The following is a 19,666-nucleotide window of genomic DNA, read 5'->3' as shown; positions in this document are numbered from 1 at the left end:
TTCAGGATAAGGAAGAAGGTCTAACTCAATCTGGGAGCTATATCCATACAAGAACTGATCAACTGGGACAAAGAAGATAAATCAGAACCTGTATTTACATGTCAAATACCTACAAAAAATCTTGACAATTTCTTAGAGATACCTTTGAAAGAGCGGTAAAAGAGGTGACAGATGCATCTGCATCTGTTTGTGGATTTGAGAGAAGAGATAGATTTGTCAGGGCTAGGTTGGCTTATAGACTATTAATGCCTAAGCTGCACTCTAAAAAAGATCTAAGAAACATATTTTTAACAGACACTTGAATTTGATTATATATACAGTTAATATGTTTTAATATGAATATGTCACTATGCCAAACAAATGGTTAATATTAATGTCATTTGTTTTTTTCTTTTTCATATCTGACATCTTAAAGATAAACAAATTCCCTGGTAGGTAAAGAAGTTTTTTTTCTTTCTAATTTTTTTGTTATTACTTAATATTACTTGAAATTTCTAAATAAAAAAAAAATGATCTGCTAACCCCCCGAGCTCCCAGCTCGTCGGCCCTAGTTTAAACTTGGTTTTTTGATGCCAATCATTTCCCTATTTTTTTCATTTGTTATACACAAATAAAATGAACTTTTAACTTTTTTTAATTCAAAACCTTTACGTTCTGATATAAAATTTACGATTTTACGGTGACAAAAGAACCAGTTCCCCGGTAGGTAAAAAAAAATTTTTCAATTTTTTTTTCCAATTTTTATTTTTTATACATATTGGCACTACAATATTGATGCTAGAAGTTTCTTTGCTCACTTTTTTTTAAAGTGACGTACCCTAATATATATATATATATATATATATATATATATATATATATATATATATATATATATATATATATATATATATATATATAAATACAGTATTGGACAAAAAGTTTGCATCCAAATAATGCTAATTTAGTTTCTTTATATAAAGATGCTGCCTTTTTTCAATTTAGAAAAATAGCTATGTAACTGTTTAGAGACAAAGTTCTTCAAGTTTTATACCTCACAAAGTTCATTATTTGTACACGAAAATTAATAAATTAATCAAAAGTATTAAAAAAAAGTTGATTTCCTTCTGGACAAAACAAGTGCAACTCGACAAATTGTTGACCAAGCTGTATTTCGCTATCAATATTTCGTGGCGAGTCCTTTGTTGTCGATCACAGCCTTGCATCTTCGAGGCATAAACTCGATCAGGTGATCAATGAAACTTTGTGGAATCGCTGCCCAGGCCTTTTGAATTTGTTCAAACAGTTGATCCTTATTACGAACACCTTCACAAAAAATTCTGCGGTTGACGATCTCCCACAGGTTCTCAATAGGGTTGAGATCCGGAGATTGAGGCAGCCAATCCATCACCGATTGGTGGTTGTCTTGAAACCACTGCTTGCCTACTTTTGCAGCGTGTTTCGGATCGTTGTCTTGCTGAAAAACTGATTTTATTGGCATATTCCTTTCAGCATGAGGTAACATAACATCTTTCAGGATATTTTTATACATGAAACAGTCCATTGTTCCATCGTTTCGATGTATTGGACCTAGACCGTTAGCAGAAAAACACCCCCAGACCATTACATTGCTTCCCCCATGCTTCACGGTCTTATGGCAGTAACGTAAATTGAGGCGTTTTCCGGCCGGTCAACGTACACGGCAAATGCCATCGCTCCCAATAATGTTGAACTTCGATTCATCACTGAACAGGACAGTTCGTCATTTCTGCACATTCTAGTCAATATGAGATGTAGCAAACAGGAGTCTTTTCTTCTGGCTTTTTAGTGAAATCAGCGGTTTCTTTGCAGGGCGTCGAGAAAACAATCCGGCTTCAAAAGCACGTCGTCTGATTGTTCGGTCCGATACAGGCAGCTCTAATTGCTTTTGTATCTCGACTGATGATATCCATGGATCCTTCTTGACGGATCTGACGATCATAGAATCCTCTCAAGAAGTGGTGATACGCGGTCTTCCATCTTTGTTATCTGCTTCCAACTTCCCCATAGAACGATATTTGGAACAGATTTGATACGGTCCATTTTTTCACCCGATATTTATCACAAATACCTTTTTGTGACATTCCACTTACTTAATCGCCGATAATTTTCTTTCTAAGTTCCAATCCAAGACTGTCGCGAGCCATTTTTGCACTTGAAGTCATAAAAATATAAAAAATAATTAATCACGCTTCTCAAGGCTTACCGTGTCACATTTACCTTGTGATGATACAATAATGCTCTGTGGAACACAACGTCTTGCTTGGATGTGGACTGTATTGATGTAATGAAACACTTGTTCTATTTTACTTCTTGTATTGATGTTCTTCGATAAAACACTTTGATAAAACTCACTTCGATAAACTGTCTTGATAATACTGACTGATTGACTTCCATATACTGACTGAATTTCATGTCGATTTACATGTCTCTTATATAGTAAAATGAACCTGTGTGAACCTATTCTGGAAGATTCTAGATGTTTCTTTTCGATGCTTCTGGAAGCTTCTGGATGCGTCTGGATGCTTCTGAAAGTTCCTGGATATTTCTGGATGCTACTGGATGCTTTCAGATGCTTCTTCTGGAAACTTCTTGAAGCTTCTGCATGCTTTTGGAAACTTTTGGAAACTTCTGGATACTTCCTTTAATTATTAAAAAACTTCCATGACGTTGACACGGACCAGACTTAAGAAAATGCAACAAATCAAAAAAGTTGCACTTGTTTTGTCCGCTGCAAAATGGCACTTGTCAACGAAATTTTGCCTGTGTGCTGTCACCTTTCAGCTGATTGCTCATGTCATGGCATGCTCTGACTCAGACTCCTGAACTTTTTTCTGTGGTAGTAAAGTTCGTTTCGTTTTTAAGACTTTATTAGGAACACTTTTTAGCATTGTTCGATGTTGGTTGCAAATGTTTTGTCCAAAACTGTATATACGGTTATCAAATGATTACATATAAATATTAACCCTCTAATTCCGCATTTTACATTAAACTATGAGGTGTGATGAATTGGTCTAATGTTTCATATCTATTGTAATCGCCTTCATTTAAAAGTTATTCGAGCTCTTTTTACGAGTTGGCTGAAGTTCCTCATTTTGCTTTCCTTTCTTCCCTAAACTTTCTTTAAAAAGTTTTGAAGTTGCAAGGTTGTCCATTGAAAATAAAATGCTTGCTGGCAAAAGGTTGGCTGGCAGCAAGCATAATGCATTAAAAAAGTTATCTTCATTTTTTTTTCCAAATGTATTTGTTCCATATATAGTGTAAATAATTGCATCTGTTAAGTTATGTCCTTTTGCCTTTTGCTTTTTTTTAAAAAACAGTGGAAAATTAAGTCCTTTTAAAGTAATTCTCGGAAATTTAATCTCAATGCCAATAACTAACATAACCTCTTTTGTATCAATAGCTTGAAGACTTTGTTCAATATTTTCTAATGAAGTTTTACTTCATTAGCAGCAGATTTTTTTTTCCTTTAAGCTTTTCAATTAAAGCTTCAATAGCTTTAGAAGCGCAATCAATAACCATGTCATTTAAACTCTTGAGTTCTTGGCTTGTACATTCTTGACTCATACTCTCGACTTGTGTAATCTGGATTACCTGTGTACTTACTTCGGGATTTTTCAAGAGTTTCTCTAGCCGTTTTTTTATTGTCTTAAATGTTTCAATTTGAGAATGTTTTTCTTTACAAAAGAGATAAAACAAAATTAACAGCATGCGTAAGTAGTTTTCAATGCTATACATGTCTATGATATGGAGACTATTTTTAGGCTTATTTGCTTTGTCTTTTTCTATTAGGCCCTAATATATCACTGGAGTTTCCTCAAAATTTTCTTTTTCTTTTGACATTTCTATTGTGCCTAGTTTTTTATTAATATTTTCAAACTTACAAACTTCAATAACAATCTTTTTTTTAACAAAATATCAACATATCAAAATATCAACGCAACCTCCTAAATCTAATTATGGTTTGCAGCGCTTTACAATTTTCAATTTACAATAGGTGTAATGACTTCTTCTTTGAATTTCCAAATTTCTTTCGAAAGCTCGGTATCATTCTTATACCTGACCGTATTAAAAGATTTTAAATGGTTTGCATATCTTAGCTTGAATGGTGTCTCGCTAAATCCCAAAATAAACTTTTTCTTTAAGTTCAGGATTTTCGGAACTCACGACGATAGCTTGATAAAAAATATTACTTAACAAACATTGATTGTTTTATAGACGAAAGTTATATAATGAGTTATGAATTAAGTTCTGTAAGTTTTATATCCTAGTTAATATAAATATAACTTTTTGATTTGTTTTATAAAGTGGTTTTTGTTTTTTAATTTATAAGAGCATTACTGTTTGGTTTTTCAATTAATTAGTTGAAAATGTAGACAAGTATCAAAAGTAATAAAACACTTTTTTTAACATGTCGCAACCTCCTCCAACATCATTTTTACTCTTAAGTTTGTTAATTATATCTTTACAACTTTGTACTTTAGGCAAGTTAAGATCCAACTTGCTAAAACACGCATATAGTTCATTTAATTCATTTGGAGGATTGACCTTTGTTCCAACAGGAGTAAAAATAGTTTTAGCCGAATATTTTGTTAGTTTGTTGATTTCGTTAAGTTTATGATAAAAAATTCTATAAAACCTTGCATTGTATTTGTTCTGAACAAGCACATAATTGACATTACGTTGTATTACATACTTTCCGTCTGATAATGCAGAATTAGCGTTGTTAGTCTAAGAAATGAGTTCATTCGAATGAATGCTTCTTTTTTGTCACACCTGATTTCATGGTCATTCTCCATAATAAAGACAGACTCATCAGGTGCAAGATTGACAGTATCCATTCTATGTGTTGCTATTAAAACTTGAATGTTAAAAGTCTTAACAAACTCTTCGTAAACAATTTTGAAAAAGGTTTCACAATAAGTGGGATCTAAGTGACTATCTGGCTTATCTAAAATCATTAAACTGATTCTGGTAATGTTAAGTTGTTCATTTTCCCCAGCCTTAAAATAAGATACCCAAGCCAGTCTCAAAATCACTTTTTCTTCAGAAAAAAGCCCATAAAACGGAATTAGATTTTCATTAGTAACTCTAACAAACTGTATTTCTTTGCGTCCGTCCTAATTGGCTTTCCATTTAAGTTGGTAAGTAAAGTTGTATTTTTGCAATAGTTTGTTAATCTCTTCACATGGATGTTCAAACTTTAGCTCCATCTCCACAATATTTTTCAAAAAGCTCTTCCTTGAACTTTGGATTGGCTACTTCCTTATGAAATCATTTGTAAGAATCAGCAGTTACCTTAGCCTTGTTTTCCTTTCTACAATAGAAATCACAATGATCTCCAAGCCTTCTGATATCAGTTATGTGGCGTTTAAATCTTCTTATCTTTTCATCAAACAATTGAAACACGTGATATATATTGCCTACAGGGTCTGAACCGTTTAGCATATTACTATCAAGTGGCTATAAAATTATCATTTTAGCAACGTTGATGTCAAATGTTTCATCATTTGGATCACAAAGCTTTCCGCTATCAATTTTTTTAACCAAATCCTGACCAATACTAGAGTCTTTTAAATTATCTAAAACGTCTTTAGTTATTGCATAATTCTTGCATGATTGTATAAAACTGTCATAATCATTTGGGAATACATCAGATCCCGTAATACCGCCACTAATACTTTGAGAGTAAAAAACATTTCTAAATACAATAATTCTTTTCCTTTGCATATCGATCGCATGATCCCTTAATTCATAAAGCAACTGCGTTATTCCAACTCCGTTTTTGTCAGTAATAACAGCAAAGTTCGGTATGTTTTCCCAAATCAAGCTCAGCACTTTGCTATTTGAAAAGTCGATTTTGTGAACTTGCCCTTTTCTTTCTCCACTTTTAATAACAGGTTTAGACATCCTAGAAGTTCAAGGTATTCTGTATACGAACAAGTAATCTACAAAACAAAATGAATTATGGTTATTATTTCTACATCATAAAAAAGAAGGAAGAGGCTTGTGAGTTAAACCTTCATTATCTTGTATATCTTTTTTAAACATTATAGGAAAACTAAAGCTAAAGCTAAGAGAAAAAGGCTAAAGATAATCCAAGCAGAAACTTAATCCTATTAATAGGGTCTATTTTGAAAAAGGAAATATTGACACTGGACTAGAAACGTGTAAACTAATAATGAGACTAGGCTGTAAACGGAACAAATTGATTGGAACTTCAACTAGCAGAAAAGTATTTTCTGAGAATAGTCAATATAAAAACATATATTGACATTAAGGTAGAACTAAAAATTTAAGCTAGAAATATACTGAGAATGGTCAATGTGAAAACGAATATTGACACTGGGCTAGAACTAAGAGAACTAGTCAATATATACACTGAGAAAGGTCAATGTGAAAACGAATATTGGCACAAGGCTAAAATTGAAAAACGCGGGCTAGAAATACACTAAAAAGTGTCAATATTAAAACGAATATTGACACTAGGCTAGAATTAAGAGATTCAGGCTAGAAATACACTGATAATGGTCAATATAAAAACGAATATTGACACTAGGCCAGAAATAAGAGAATCAGGCTAGAAATACTCTGAGAATGGTCAATGTGATAACGAATATTGACACTAGGCCAGAAATAAGAGAATCAGGCTAGAAATACTCTGAGAATGGTCAATGTGATAACGAATATTGACACTAGGCCAGAAATAAGAGACTCAGGCTAGAAATACACTGAGAATGGTCAATGTGATAACGAATATTGACACTAGGCCAGAAATAAGAGACTCAGGCTAGAAATACACTGAAAAAGGTCAATATGAAAACGAATATTGACACTAGGTTAGAACTAAGAGAATCAGGCAATATATACACTGAGAATGGTCAATGTAAGAAGACGAAAATCGGCACAAGGCTAGAATTCAATGCCTCAGGCTAGAAATACACTGAAAATGGTCAATAGTAAAACTAATAATGACACTAGGCTAGAAATAAAAGACTCAGGCTAGAAATACACTGGAAATGGTCAATATTAAAACGAATATTGACACTGGACTGGAACTAAGAGAATCAGGCCAGATATACACTGAGAAAGGTCAGTATTAAAATGAATATTGACACTAGGCTAGAATTAAGAGACTAAGGCTAGAAATACAATGAGAATGGTCAATATTAAAGCGAATATTGATACCAGGCTAGAACTAAGAGACTCAGGCTAGAAATACAATGAGAAAGGTCAATATTAAAACGGATATTGACAATAAGCTAGAACTAAGAGCATCAGGCTAAAAACTAAGGGAGTCAGGCTAGTAACACAGAGAGATGAGTCAATATTAAAACGAATATTGACATTAACCCAGAACATAGAGAATCAGGCTAGAAGTACACTGAGATAAGACAATATTAAAACGAATATTGACACTGATAGAACTAAGAGAAACAAGCTAGAAACTCACTAAGAATGGTAAATAACATAACGGGTATTGAAACTAGGCTATAACTAAGAGAATCAGGTCAGAAACCAACTGAGAATGGTAAATATCAAAACGGATGTTGACACAAGGCTAGAACTCACAGAATCAGGCTAGAAATATACGAAGATCTTTATCCAATCGGAAATTTCAATAATTAAACGAATATTGAAATTAGGTTAGAATTAAGAGTTTCAGGCTAGAAGTGCGCTGAGCAAAAACTTGATCCGAATTAAAATGTCAATATTAAAACAAATATTCACAGTAGGTTTATGCTAAGAAAGTTGGACTAGAAATACCTTTAAGAGAATCTTGATTAAATCAGGGATTAGAAGTTTAAAACGACTATTGACATATGTTTAGATTTAAGAACTTTAGGCTAGAGTTGCACTAGGCAATAACTTATTCAAAGTAGAAATGTCAATATTAAAGTGATTATTAACTTATGGCTAGAACATAGAGAATAAGGATAGAAATGCGTTTAGTGGAATCTTAACTTAATCAGAACTTTGATCAGAGACTTCAGATTTAAAGGAAATAAAAGCGTTAGGTATAACTTTGATGACTCTGATGTATAAGGGAATATTGATTGAGGAAGGGCTGTTTGACGATCTTATGCGTGTGCGGCGTTGAGCATAGAAACTTTTTCATCGACGTGACTCTTTCATTTCTTCATCTGTGTGAGTCTTTAGTTCACTCTGGACATCTGTCCGAAAATAATTTTACTAATTCCATTCTTAGGGCTTATGCTAGTTCTTCCCTGAGGCGTTCACTACTCAATCTTGACCAAGCAACGCAATTCTATTTCCAAATAAGAGAAAATATTACAAACCTGATTTGCTTCTTTTTAAACTTTGGCTTTTAATAACTTTAAATAACTACTACGAAACTCTTTTGAGATATGCATTTGCTTAATCCTGATAAATAATCAACTCTTTAACACTTGGGGTTTGGGTACAAGGACTAGAGCTGTGCGAAATTAGGTTTTTTATCTTTGATCGAGTTTGATCAAGATCACAAAAAAATCGATTTCGTTTATGTTCAAGTTCGAGAAAATTAAACAAACTAGTGAAAGTGTACATTAAAATTCATTTAAAAATGTCATCATCAACAAACCATACTTATCCTAATGCTAAAAGTCTACAAATTTTTATCAAGAAAGGTAAGTTCTTCTTAGTGGTACTGCTCTTGATATCAACCAATCTTCAATTGACTTCTCAAGAGATTGTAATATTACTTTGCCCATATGTGACACAGCCACAAATGGTTTATTCTCCATATATGGTTTATTCTTCATATATGATCGCATTTGAAAATCAGCAGTTAAATATATCAAACAAAATGATAAATAGAAATCCAGTGCATAAGAAGACCATATGTCTATGGAAAAGCAATAGGATGGTATGCCAACAAACTTAGTAGTAATGCAACCAATCATTTCTTGTTTCAATTTATATACATAGTTGGCATAATACTGCGAGAAAAAGTGGTCCTGCTCGGAATATGATACTGAGGAACAACCAATTTCATAAGTGCCTGAAAACCTTGTCCTTTTACGAAATCAGATGGCAGGTAATCAGAAGCCAACATGTGCCCAATAGCTCGTGTTATTTCTTTAGCTTTTTTGTGATCAGATGTCCATGCTGTTTTCACACAATCTTTGACACAAACTGACAGTTGTTTTCCAGCTTTATTTTCTTCCTTTTTTATTCTTTTTGCTTTTTGTGCCTTTTAATCACACTTTGCTGATTCTTTCCAATGATAACTTCTCAGGTGAGTAAATAAGCCAGTTGTAGGTGAAGTAGGACGAGACATTTTTTGACTGCATTTTCCAATTTTACAAAACCAAAAATAGTATCATTGATTTTAAGCCTTTCCAATTAATTCCAAATAACGCTCCTTACTTTGTCGTCCTCCATTTTGAAGCGTTTTAATACTATTGGGTGGAAAATATTAATGGGTGGTTAAAAAGTTTTAAATTCTTTTAAAATCATTCATTTATTTCTCAGAGTTTCAGCCATCACTTCACCACCTCTTATCTAAATGCATAATAATGGTGGAAAATTTTTCCTCAAATGCAGCTTGAGTGTTATCTTGAATAATGCAAGTCAAAGTGTCAAAACAAGTTCAGCCTCAATTGATAAAAACATGTAGAACATGGGGAAAATATAACATGGGCACGCTACTGGTTGCTGATAAACAAAATGTTTCAGAAATGTATGAAAATATCAAACAAAAGTTAAGTTTATTTAAAACAATTCATGCCTTTCTTTATTACATTTTACATGAAGTTAGCCAATATTGTCTATGGTATTCAATAGCACTTAAGCAAACATTCTGAGCTCAAAGGTCAGGGAACTCCATGAAACATCAGATCCCTTAGGATGCAGTACGAAGTATTCATTGAGAAAGAAATTGGAAATATGAAATAAGTAAAAGATCTTCCTAATGTAGTCTTAAACCTTGATCAAGAAGATATCAAACAAGTTAGTATGCTTATTCCTCCAATGGAATTTCATCTTCTCCCAGGTATTGTATATCATCTTTATAAATCAAAGTTAAATATTTGCCCTAAAGGCAATGACTAAAAGTGTTTTAAGCTCCTTGTAGTTTCACATAAAGAAGATCGTTAATAATTATGCGTAAACGCCTTTGTGAAATATATCTGTGTGAAATTCAACATAATTTATATACAAATTTATTCCCTTGACATTCACATATACGTTTTTACGCATCCAATTATTTACAAGTAACGCTATAATCACATCTTTTTATCCATACAATTAGTTAAAAGTAACACTATAACAACAACCCTGCTTTGAATAAGCATTAAATACTGCATGTTCAACATATCAATTACTTTAAGAACTCATGTCCTCAGCTCCCTGTTTCAATGAGCCCAAAAGCCCATCCATTATTTAATTGTACTCTTGAATTTATTGCTCTTAAGGGTGCAATATGGAGCATTTTTAGTAAGCAAATAACTGAAGCCCTAGATCAAATTTTCACTACTCATAAAGACAGGTACAAACGAAACCTTGATCACCCTGACTATGGAGGCCAGCTACTGAAATGTGTGATTGACTATAACAGTAAGCATTTTTGAATTGGATCTTTTAGATAATTGCTATGATTTTAAGTATTGCATTCAAGAAATACTTGAGTATCATGTTTGTTAATGGTGAATATTGTTTTCTAAATTTTTTTGATTACAATATAAACCATGTTTATTTTTTAGTTAAAAAAAAAAAATTTCTCAGAAGAATATTTCTATTTTGCAATTACTAAACAAAAAAACTCAATCTTGGCACTATGAACTTTGCTTTGACTTTGAATCTCAACAGTTTGAATTTTAATCTCAACAGTATAAATCAAAAGTAATAAATACCATAGCACCACCATGAAACAATTTTTGAATCTTTTTTTAAAAGAAATCATTTGATATTTTTATGTATTTGTTTAATGGGAGAAAGAGGCTAATTTGGATTTTCATTTATATGAAATCTTTCTAGAAAAAACACATTTCAATTTAAATATTAGTTTTCTTAATCATTTTAAACAAAAACAATTGAGCAAAAATTTAAGTCAACAACTTTGTTTTAAAGTCACAACAACTAGAAAAAAATGCCTCTAACAATTTGGTTTTCCATCCCAAACTTTAGATAAACCTGAACAAAACTCCTTTTTTGTCAGAAAAGTATACACAAATGTGAAACCTAATAACCATAAAATCTTATGTTCAGTTTTTTGGTCATATTTTTCAAAGGTGAGATTCTTATTTTTAAAGCTAAATATTTGCAGAGATATTTCTTGGTTCTGTTTTTTTGTTTGTTATTTTTGTTTTAATGTTGAAAGCTAGATGCCACAGTTCCATTATATTAAATTTTGAAAATTCATTTGTCAATAATAAGAATAGAATAAAAAGGTTCCTTTGTCATTGTAGTGTGTTTAATTCAATAGTCTATTAATAATTCTAAGCCAACATAGAGGGCTCAGATGAAGGGATTGTATCAGATTCATTGCAGTTATCTTTGTAGTTTTGAGATCTTTTAGATTGGAGAGGCTTAGGTGAAGAGATTGTATCAGATTCATTGGAGTTATCTTTGTAGTTATTATTTCCATCATTATCACTGATTTCCTCAGCCATTGGTGCGAGATGTCTTGTAGCAACAGTGGTCTCACGCCCATCAGACATTCTTACATGAGAATATTTACTATTAGCCTGTAAAAGGTCAATCTTTTCAACAAGAGGTTCATATTTGCAGTGTCGAGCATGCCTTTTAAGCCATACAGGACCCGAGTTAGTTAACCATGTAGGAACAGAGTGCCCATTAGAAGAACGTCGACTGAATCCGAATAATCGTTCGTGAGGTGTAGCATTAGTAGAAGTGCAAAGTAAGGAACGTATTGAATGAACAATATTGGGTAAAACATGTTCCCAGTTCATCGTAGGTAAATTCTTTGATTTAAGAGCAAGTGAAATTCCTTTCCAAATTATGCCATTATATCTTTCATACTGACCATTGCCCTGATTATTATAAGGAGTAGTTCTACTAAGGTTGATACCTTGAGAGTTAAGAAAATTTCGGAGCTCTGCAGACATAAGGCAAGTGCCTCGATCTGAATGTATATAAGCTGGCACCAAATAAAGTGAAAAGTTGAGTTAAACATTTAATTACAGTTGAATTAGAGATATCATGACAAGGAAATACAAAGGGAAAACTTGAATACTCATCAAAAACTGTTAAAAAATATACATTGCTAGATGAAGACGGAATAGGTCCTTTAAAATCCATACTTAGTCGCTCAAAAGGTTAGGTAGCTTTTATTAAAGTGTGGTTAGATTTGCTTACATAGTATTTAGGTTTTATTTCAGCACAAATCTGACAAGAAGAAATGGTGTTTTTTTACATCATCAATTGAAAAAGGCAGATTTTTAGATTTTATAAAATGATACATTCTGGTGATTCCAGGGTGGCAAAGAGATTCATGTAGTTCTTTAAGAGCGGGTCGGTTTAAAGTTCTATCCTCCATCTCAAAATCTTGTCATTCTTAGTCTTTCCATTCTTGTTATTGTCAAACATGAAAGAGACAGAGCATTGGTCGGTGACTAGAGTAAAATGCCGACCAACAAGGTAGTGTTTCCATTTTCCAAGTGATTCAACAATAGCATAAGCTTCCTTCTCAACAGAAGATTGTTTTCTTTCAGTAGATGAAAGTTTGCGAGAAAAGAATGCAACTGGTCTTACAGCCTGATTAAGGGAAGCAGCTATGGCAAAATCGGAGGCATCTGTTTCCACCTCAAATGGTATACTTTCATCAATAGCTTGTAGAGCTGATTGAGAGATTAATTCTTTCATTTCATTGAAACATTCAATAGCTTCAGTTGATAGTGGAAAGGTAGACGCTAGAGATAAAGGTTGAATCTTGTCAGAAAAATGTTTGATATATTGAGAGTAGTATGAGAACATACAAATGACTTGACGGAGAGAAGCACTATCAGTGGGAGCAGACATATCAATTAATGGATTTAAGCGATCTGGATTAGTAGAAAAAGAGCCATTTTTTATAATAAAACCTAGGAAGGTTATATTCGAAGTAGACAATATAGGCTTTTCTTCATTGAAGGTAAACATCGCTTTCTTAGAAGCTTCAAGAAATTTTTCTAAATTGGAATCATGTTAATTTTTAGATGTACCACATACAAGCAAGTTATCTAGATATACAAAGGTGTCTTCTAATTTGTTTTCTTGAATAAACTTATCCATGATTCTTTGAAATTGTGCAACTGCATTAGTGAGGCCAAAAGGAATTTTCTTAAATTGGAAAAGATGTCCATTGGATCCAAAGGCAGTATAACACTTGTCACTTTCTAGGAGAGGGATTTGGTGATAAGCACTTTTTAAGTCGAATGTGCTAAATAATATATATTTTGCAACAGAGTTAACTAATTCATTGATGTTAGGTAAAGGATAAGCATCAAGTAGTGTAAAGCGATTTATTGTTTGTGAGTAATCAATGACCATGCGTTTTTTATGTCTCTCATTCCTGGTAACAACTATTTGTGATTGCCAAGGAGAGTTACTGGGTTCAATTATATCTAGTTCCAAAAGTTTTTTAGTTTCTTGCTCAATGAATGCTTTGTCCTCTAAATTATATCGTCTAGAAGGTGAAGCAATCGGTTTACATTCTGGAGATAGAAAAGGGAAAAGAGTGTTAGCTTTCATTGTAATACTATTCAGAGAACAGATTTTTAAAGAGTCTTTTTTTCCACCATAATTGATATTAAGACTTTTGTGTAACTACAGGAAATCTCTACCAAGTATGATTTGTTCACTAGAGTTGAGTATAACAAAAAAGTTAATATTCGAATACTTCATACCAAATAAAGTGAAGTTAGTTGAAACTTTACCTATAACTTGACAAGATAAGGAAGAATCAGCCATGGAAACTCTTTTATTAGAAGGGAGTATATTAAGTTTTAAAAGGTCACATAATGATTTGCTTATAAATGTGTCAGAGCTTCCAGTGTCAAAAAGAGCTTTTACCTTGACCCTAGCAATAAAGATATGAACAATAGAGTTGAGTGAGTTGATAGAAGAGCAAGTAATAGCGGCTAAATTTGGTGCATGGAAGTTAGCAGCAGCAGAAGTTACAAAGTTCTTTGATGATTTGCATACTTTCTTGAAATGTCCTTTCTTACCACAATTGTTACATTCTGCGTCTCTGGCAGGACATGATTGTCGAGGGTGACGTTTACTTCCACAGAAATAACAAAGTCCACTAGGCTTAGTAGAAACTGAAGCAAGCTCAGTAATACATTCAGAATGTTTATTAATTGTAGTGACATTACTACACTCTGTATGTGAATACATTTCGTTATTTCTTTGGGCATTTTCCAATGATTGAGCTTGATTATAGGCCTCAGTAAGTTTAAGAGTAAAGTTTTCTAGTAGTCGTTGGCGAATATGATGAGAGCTTAGACCACTTATAAATGAATCACGAATGTATTCTTCACAATATTCTGAAGCAGAAACCTGTTTAAAATTGCAATTTTTACTGAGTGTACGTAAGGTCTGCAAAAACTCATTAATAGATTCTCCAGACAATTGTTTAAGTGAAGCTAACTGATGTCTGGAAAACAATTCATTTTTAGGTTTTACAAATAAGTTTTCCAAGATTTCTATAGCGTCATCAAACGATTCAATGTCAGCAATATAGTCAAACACACTAGGAGATAAATAGTTAATGAGGACATCTAATTTATCTTTTGTTTGTATAGTTTTCATAAAGTTTGTAAAAGTTCTAAACCAGTGTAACCATTCTTTGGAAGCTGATGCAGAACTGGGATTGCTGTCAAATCGTTCGGGTCTTAGATATTTATCCATTAAAATATGAAGAATAAATTGTAGTGTGTTTAATTCAATAGTCATCTTTTAAAGAGCCTTCAGTGCGGTAACCCATATTTTACACCAAAGCTGAAAAAAAAAAACAAAAAAAAAACAAAAGCAAAATTATCAAAGTAACTTTTAATTAAGTACCATTATTTACTTAAAAATATACACAGACTACTAACAAACAGTTTTTTTCTTCTTGAATGACTGAAAGCAAATGTGGATAACTTTCTTCTGGGTTCTGAAACTATGTTTTTATAGGAATTTGGTTTTAATGTAAAAAATATATTTAAAATTTACAAATAAAAAAACATTTAAAACTAAAACATTAAACAAAACTATGGAATTAATTAGTATTAAAGTAATAATAATATTATTGCTGTTAATGTTAATAATATCATATTAACATCACTAAGTAGTCAGTAGTTTACTTTAAGGTGCCAAGTTTTACTATGCAATTTTAAAACCACCTACTTTTCTCCTTTGTGAATCTCAAACAAATGCCACTTTAGTTACTTTGAGCTCAACATGATTCAAATACCTGTGGTAAGAGGCATAACATTTAACAAGTTTCCTTCATAATCAAAAATAAAAGTTGTAAACTTTTAATTGTAAACAAAACAAACACATTTTTTAGAAAAAAATAACAAAGAACTAAGCAGAAGTAAGAACTTCTAATCCTTCTTTAAAGCCAAATAAACTTTAAAGGTTAAATTTCAAGATACTACTTAGATAAAATGTACTTAGTAATCAGAATTAGGAAATGTTATATGAAACAGTAGATAAGTAGAGGCATGTTATTAATACTCCAACAACAATGGTGAGTACAAATATTTTTTCAACAAATAAATATTTATATATTTTATATTATATATATATATATATATATATATATATATATATATATATATATAGAAAACAAATTTAAAATAAAATTAAAAAAAAAAGAACTTCCAGTAAAAATTTGTTTATTTAAGAACCAGTTTGCTCATCACCGTTTCTCTTTGGTAAGCCCATGTTTATCAGAAAGTATGAGGATATTGTTAAAAGTGTACAGTTTTTAAAGTGAATTTTTTTTTTCTCCATTTTTTTTTTGATTAGTTAAAAAACTAGATTTCAACGAAAGGTCGAGATAATTTTCTCCTCATTATATTTAGTAATTTTTGAACTTCGCTTCGGACATAAATTATATGACGTCACATTGGTCTAAAAAATGTGTTTGTTATATATGGACTGAATTCGGTACCTGAAGTCAGATTGCCTTACCTCTGAAATCGGACTAGAAATATTTGACTAACATCTGACATTTGCTAATAATTTGAATGAATAAACTATTACCTGAGATACTTTCAGGAAGATTATTAACGGGAATTTCCCTGAGGCGAGCGAAACCAAAAGTTAAACTTCATTTTATTACAGATCAATCAAAGCATATTAATAAGCCAATTAAGACCTCAACAAAAAGTTTAATCTAAAGCTTATATTTAAGCTTGTAGTTAGTTTATTTTACATTTTGATAACTTTGACCTGCTGATACTGTTACTACAGCAGTTGCTGAACTTTACTTAGTTTTACTAATGAAAAAACATCATGATTAAGCTGTTAAAATTTTTAAATGTAGCGTTGCGTAATTTACTCAATAAATATGTAATATTAATAATAATTATTCACTATTTATGTTGATACCTTTCCTCACCCTCGTTGATACCTTTGCTCACTAAAGAGAATTGTACTTACTAACATTAATGACACTTTCACGTCTAAATATATTTGTGTCACCCTACCCATCCTTAAATTTTTTGACTAATATTGGTTGGATGTATATTACTTTTTGCTGTGCAGAAGGCATGCTCTCCTTCTCACTGAATTAGTTTCGATTTCTTTTTTTAGTAGGTTCCAGTTTTCTTAATAAAGTTTTATTTTGATACAAAAGTTTGATCAAGCTTCACAAGTTTATCAACTTTAACAAAGTTATTTAAAAGCACAATTATTTAAGCACTATAAAGTCAAAGGGTCTTGAAATAAGCTTGTCAATTTTTAAACTTTTGTCCCAACAATCTCATCTCAAGAGCAGCTCTTAAGTAAAGGTTTGAATTTATAGAACAGATTTTCAACATTAGATAGAAAAATCTTTTACTTTTATTTGCAAGAACAAGCCAAAAATGGTTCCTAAGTATTTTTTTAGTCAGTAAGTTAGGAGAAAAACAAGCAGTTGTGTTAGCAGATCTTCATGGTTTGTTTGAATAATCTTTCATCTGTATCTCGTCATTTCTGCCAATCTCAATAATTTTTTTCCGCTTCAAACCTTCTAACTTTTTATCAATTTGCATGTTCTTGATGTAGTCGATGGAGAGGTCATTCTATGACTTCTTAATGGATCGACAAACATCATTTAGTTTAGGACGTTGTTTAGAGCTAGTCTATGCTTGAGCATAAGCCCATACGTTGAAGTCCAGAGGATTCAAGTCTGGTGAGCTAGGGCACCATAAGTCTTTATCCCAGAAGTTGATGCAGCCAGTTTTAGACTGAGTTTGCAATATGGCAGGGGGGACCCATCCTGCATCAGAACATAGTTTTGGTTGTTCTCAAGTTGACTTGAACCCAAGAAAGGATATGAGGACTAAACATCTTGTCCGAGTACTCCTTAAACACGATTCTGAGACCAGAAGGCAGAAATAATGGCAACAATTTGAGGATATCGGAAGTAATCAAGCCAAACACCATCACCTGGCTAGGGTATTTTGTCAAACAGATGGATTTAATGTCATCAGGGACATCATCAACTTTTAAGGGAGAGATTTATCCTTTTGTAGTGCTATTATAGGTCTGATCCACTGTGAAATACTTCTTATCAGAAAACAGAAAATTACCAGCGTTTTTTTCTTAAGAATCCAAAGTAGCTTTTAGCTTTTTGATGTTGAAGACGTTGAATAACAAGAACTTTTGGTTTTTTGGCTTTAGATTTAACTCCAAGATGGTGGTAGACAACCTTCTTGATGGTCTCCTCCAAAATATTTATCTCCAAGGTCATCACTCTCATGGTCTTGAAAGGGTTTCACTCATGGTCTTGAAAGGGTTTCAGGATTCTATTTTTGATCTTGATTACAAAGGTCTTACTGTTAACAGGACACTTGTCATTAGTTCTTTGATTTCTTTTGATATTACCCTCACTCAAAAGACAATATCTAATGTTGTAAACTGTGTATCTCGGCCCATTAAGGGTTTTGACAATATCTGAAGAGTCCAAACCCGCGTGGAGAGCCATGACAAGTTGTTCACAAATTTCTTCTTCCGTTTTTTTTACGAGCACTTTTCACAAAAAATGATATCAAAAATCTAAAGAAAATGATTGTGTCTACCGCAGGTAAAAAAAAGTTCCGAAAGATTGAGCTCTATTCATGCAACCTAAAGTTTAAAAAACGTCCTGAGTAAAATAGAGAGCCGCATTAGTGTAAAAAGTTTACACAGATTCAAGGATTTTTATTTTTAAAAAATTAGTTTAACCATTTAACCGAGTAGCTATTCTGCGCATGCGTCTCAAAGGAATGAAAGAAAATAAGGTATATAAGGTATGAGCAGCTTTTTCTGGAATCTTACAACTTTATGTGTAAATATATCAACTATTTTAAAACTGATTTTTTTCAAATGATTGATATAGAAGCTTACACTTTGTTCATTATTATTCGTAACTAATGGGAAAACACTAATCCTAACTTACTGTACTATATTGATGTTAACATATCTGATAAATAAAATCTTGCTTTAGATACACTTGATTTTATAATAGATCTGTTCAGCAAATTAAAAAACTTAGGAATAAATTTTTAGGCAAATCTTTTCATTTATTTCGCACTATACAGGCTGACAGAAAAGAAACAATGGGACATAATCAATCACGAATTTAATTATCTTAAGAATTAACGTAAACCACACTACAATGGAATACTTTTTTAATTTAAACGTTAAAAAATAACGTTGTGTAAGTGGTTTCCGTTTAAAACATCGTAGAACATACTTATACATTATTGGTCACAACCTCATTTCCGAGGACCAAAATAACGACCAATGGGGCATTAATCTGCAAGGTCTCAGCTCTCACCAGGTGTAAAAACTAAAATCTAATCTCTACAGCCAAAGGAGAAAAACACATTTAAAGCATTTTGTGCTACTGATCGCACTTTGTAAATCTATTTATTATTTTTTTTTTTATTTAACTTTTAGGGAATGAAATTTTTACAAAGTAGCAAAAACCCTTTACATATATGCGTTGGCTATAACATGACAAAAAATCAGCTCTTTTAATTATGTTTTAACAACTTTTGAATTTGTAGCCTTGTTTTATTTTACGGCCAGTTCTTGCGGCTTTTTATTTGAAAGACCAGTTTTAATTTGAACTTGAACCATGTCCAAAGTAGTTACAGAAGTTCTTAATATGCACTAAGCTCTGGAGGGTCTTTGAGTAATAGTTAAAACTTTACCACTTTCTCTTCTCAACCTATTTGTGCCCTGTGGAGTGGATACCTTTTGAGTTATTACAGAGGACGCAATTTTTTCAGCATTTCTGGAATCAGTCGCTGTTTTTTTCTTTAAGTTTTAAAACTTGGTGACTTGTGAACAATCATGTGTTATTCCTCTTTTGACTAGACTGAGACAGTTTGAGCATAGTTTATTAAGGATACTTGATGGTTCCTTCAAATCTTGATCGGTTGAAAAAAGGATCTTTGTAAAATATCCTTTTAGCTGGCGAAACTGGCAAATTAAAAAATTACGAAAAAAGTCCTCTAAT

General features: G+C 32.2%; 1 protein-coding gene and 1 pseudogene across 2 annotated transcripts; both read right to left on the bottom strand.

The window, feature by feature from the left end:
* The window catches only part of LOC149881747 (uncharacterized), a 290,985-nt pseudogene that overhangs the window by 22,668 nt on the left and 248,651 nt on the right, over nucleotides 1–19,666 (bottom strand).
* On the bottom strand, nucleotides 13,789–18,699 carry LOC149881762 (uncharacterized). 2 transcript variants are annotated; one of them, XM_090065967.1, is made up of 3 exons: nucleotides 18,599–18,699; nucleotides 15,355–15,421; nucleotides 13,789–14,964 (listed from the first exon to the last, which is right to left on the bottom strand). In XM_090065967.1, exon 3 carries the CDS (start codon nucleotides 14,917–14,919, stop codon nucleotides 13,789–13,791), a length of 1,131 nt encoding a protein of 376 aa, XP_089922093.1. In that variant the 5' UTR covers nucleotides 14,920–14,964; nucleotides 15,355–15,421; nucleotides 18,599–18,699. The 2 variants fall into 2 exon arrangements, with proteins under 2 accessions (XP_089922093.1, XP_089922094.1); XM_090065968.1 differs by lacking the exon at nucleotides 18,599–18,699 and adding an exon at nucleotides 16,147–16,211.

The sequence above is a fragment of the Hydra viridissima genome, unplaced genomic scaffold (genome assembly GCF_058129835.1).
Source record: "Hydra viridissima isolate aposymbiotic clone 2 unplaced genomic scaffold, HvirCarnegie_v1 scaffold_11, whole genome shotgun sequence".
In the NCBI taxonomy this organism is placed as follows: domain Eukaryota; kingdom Metazoa; phylum Cnidaria; class Hydrozoa; order Anthoathecata; family Hydridae; genus Hydra; species Hydra viridissima.
The sequence above is the reverse complement of the archived record's forward strand: the minus strand, read 5'-3'. Positions and strand labels throughout refer to the sequence as shown.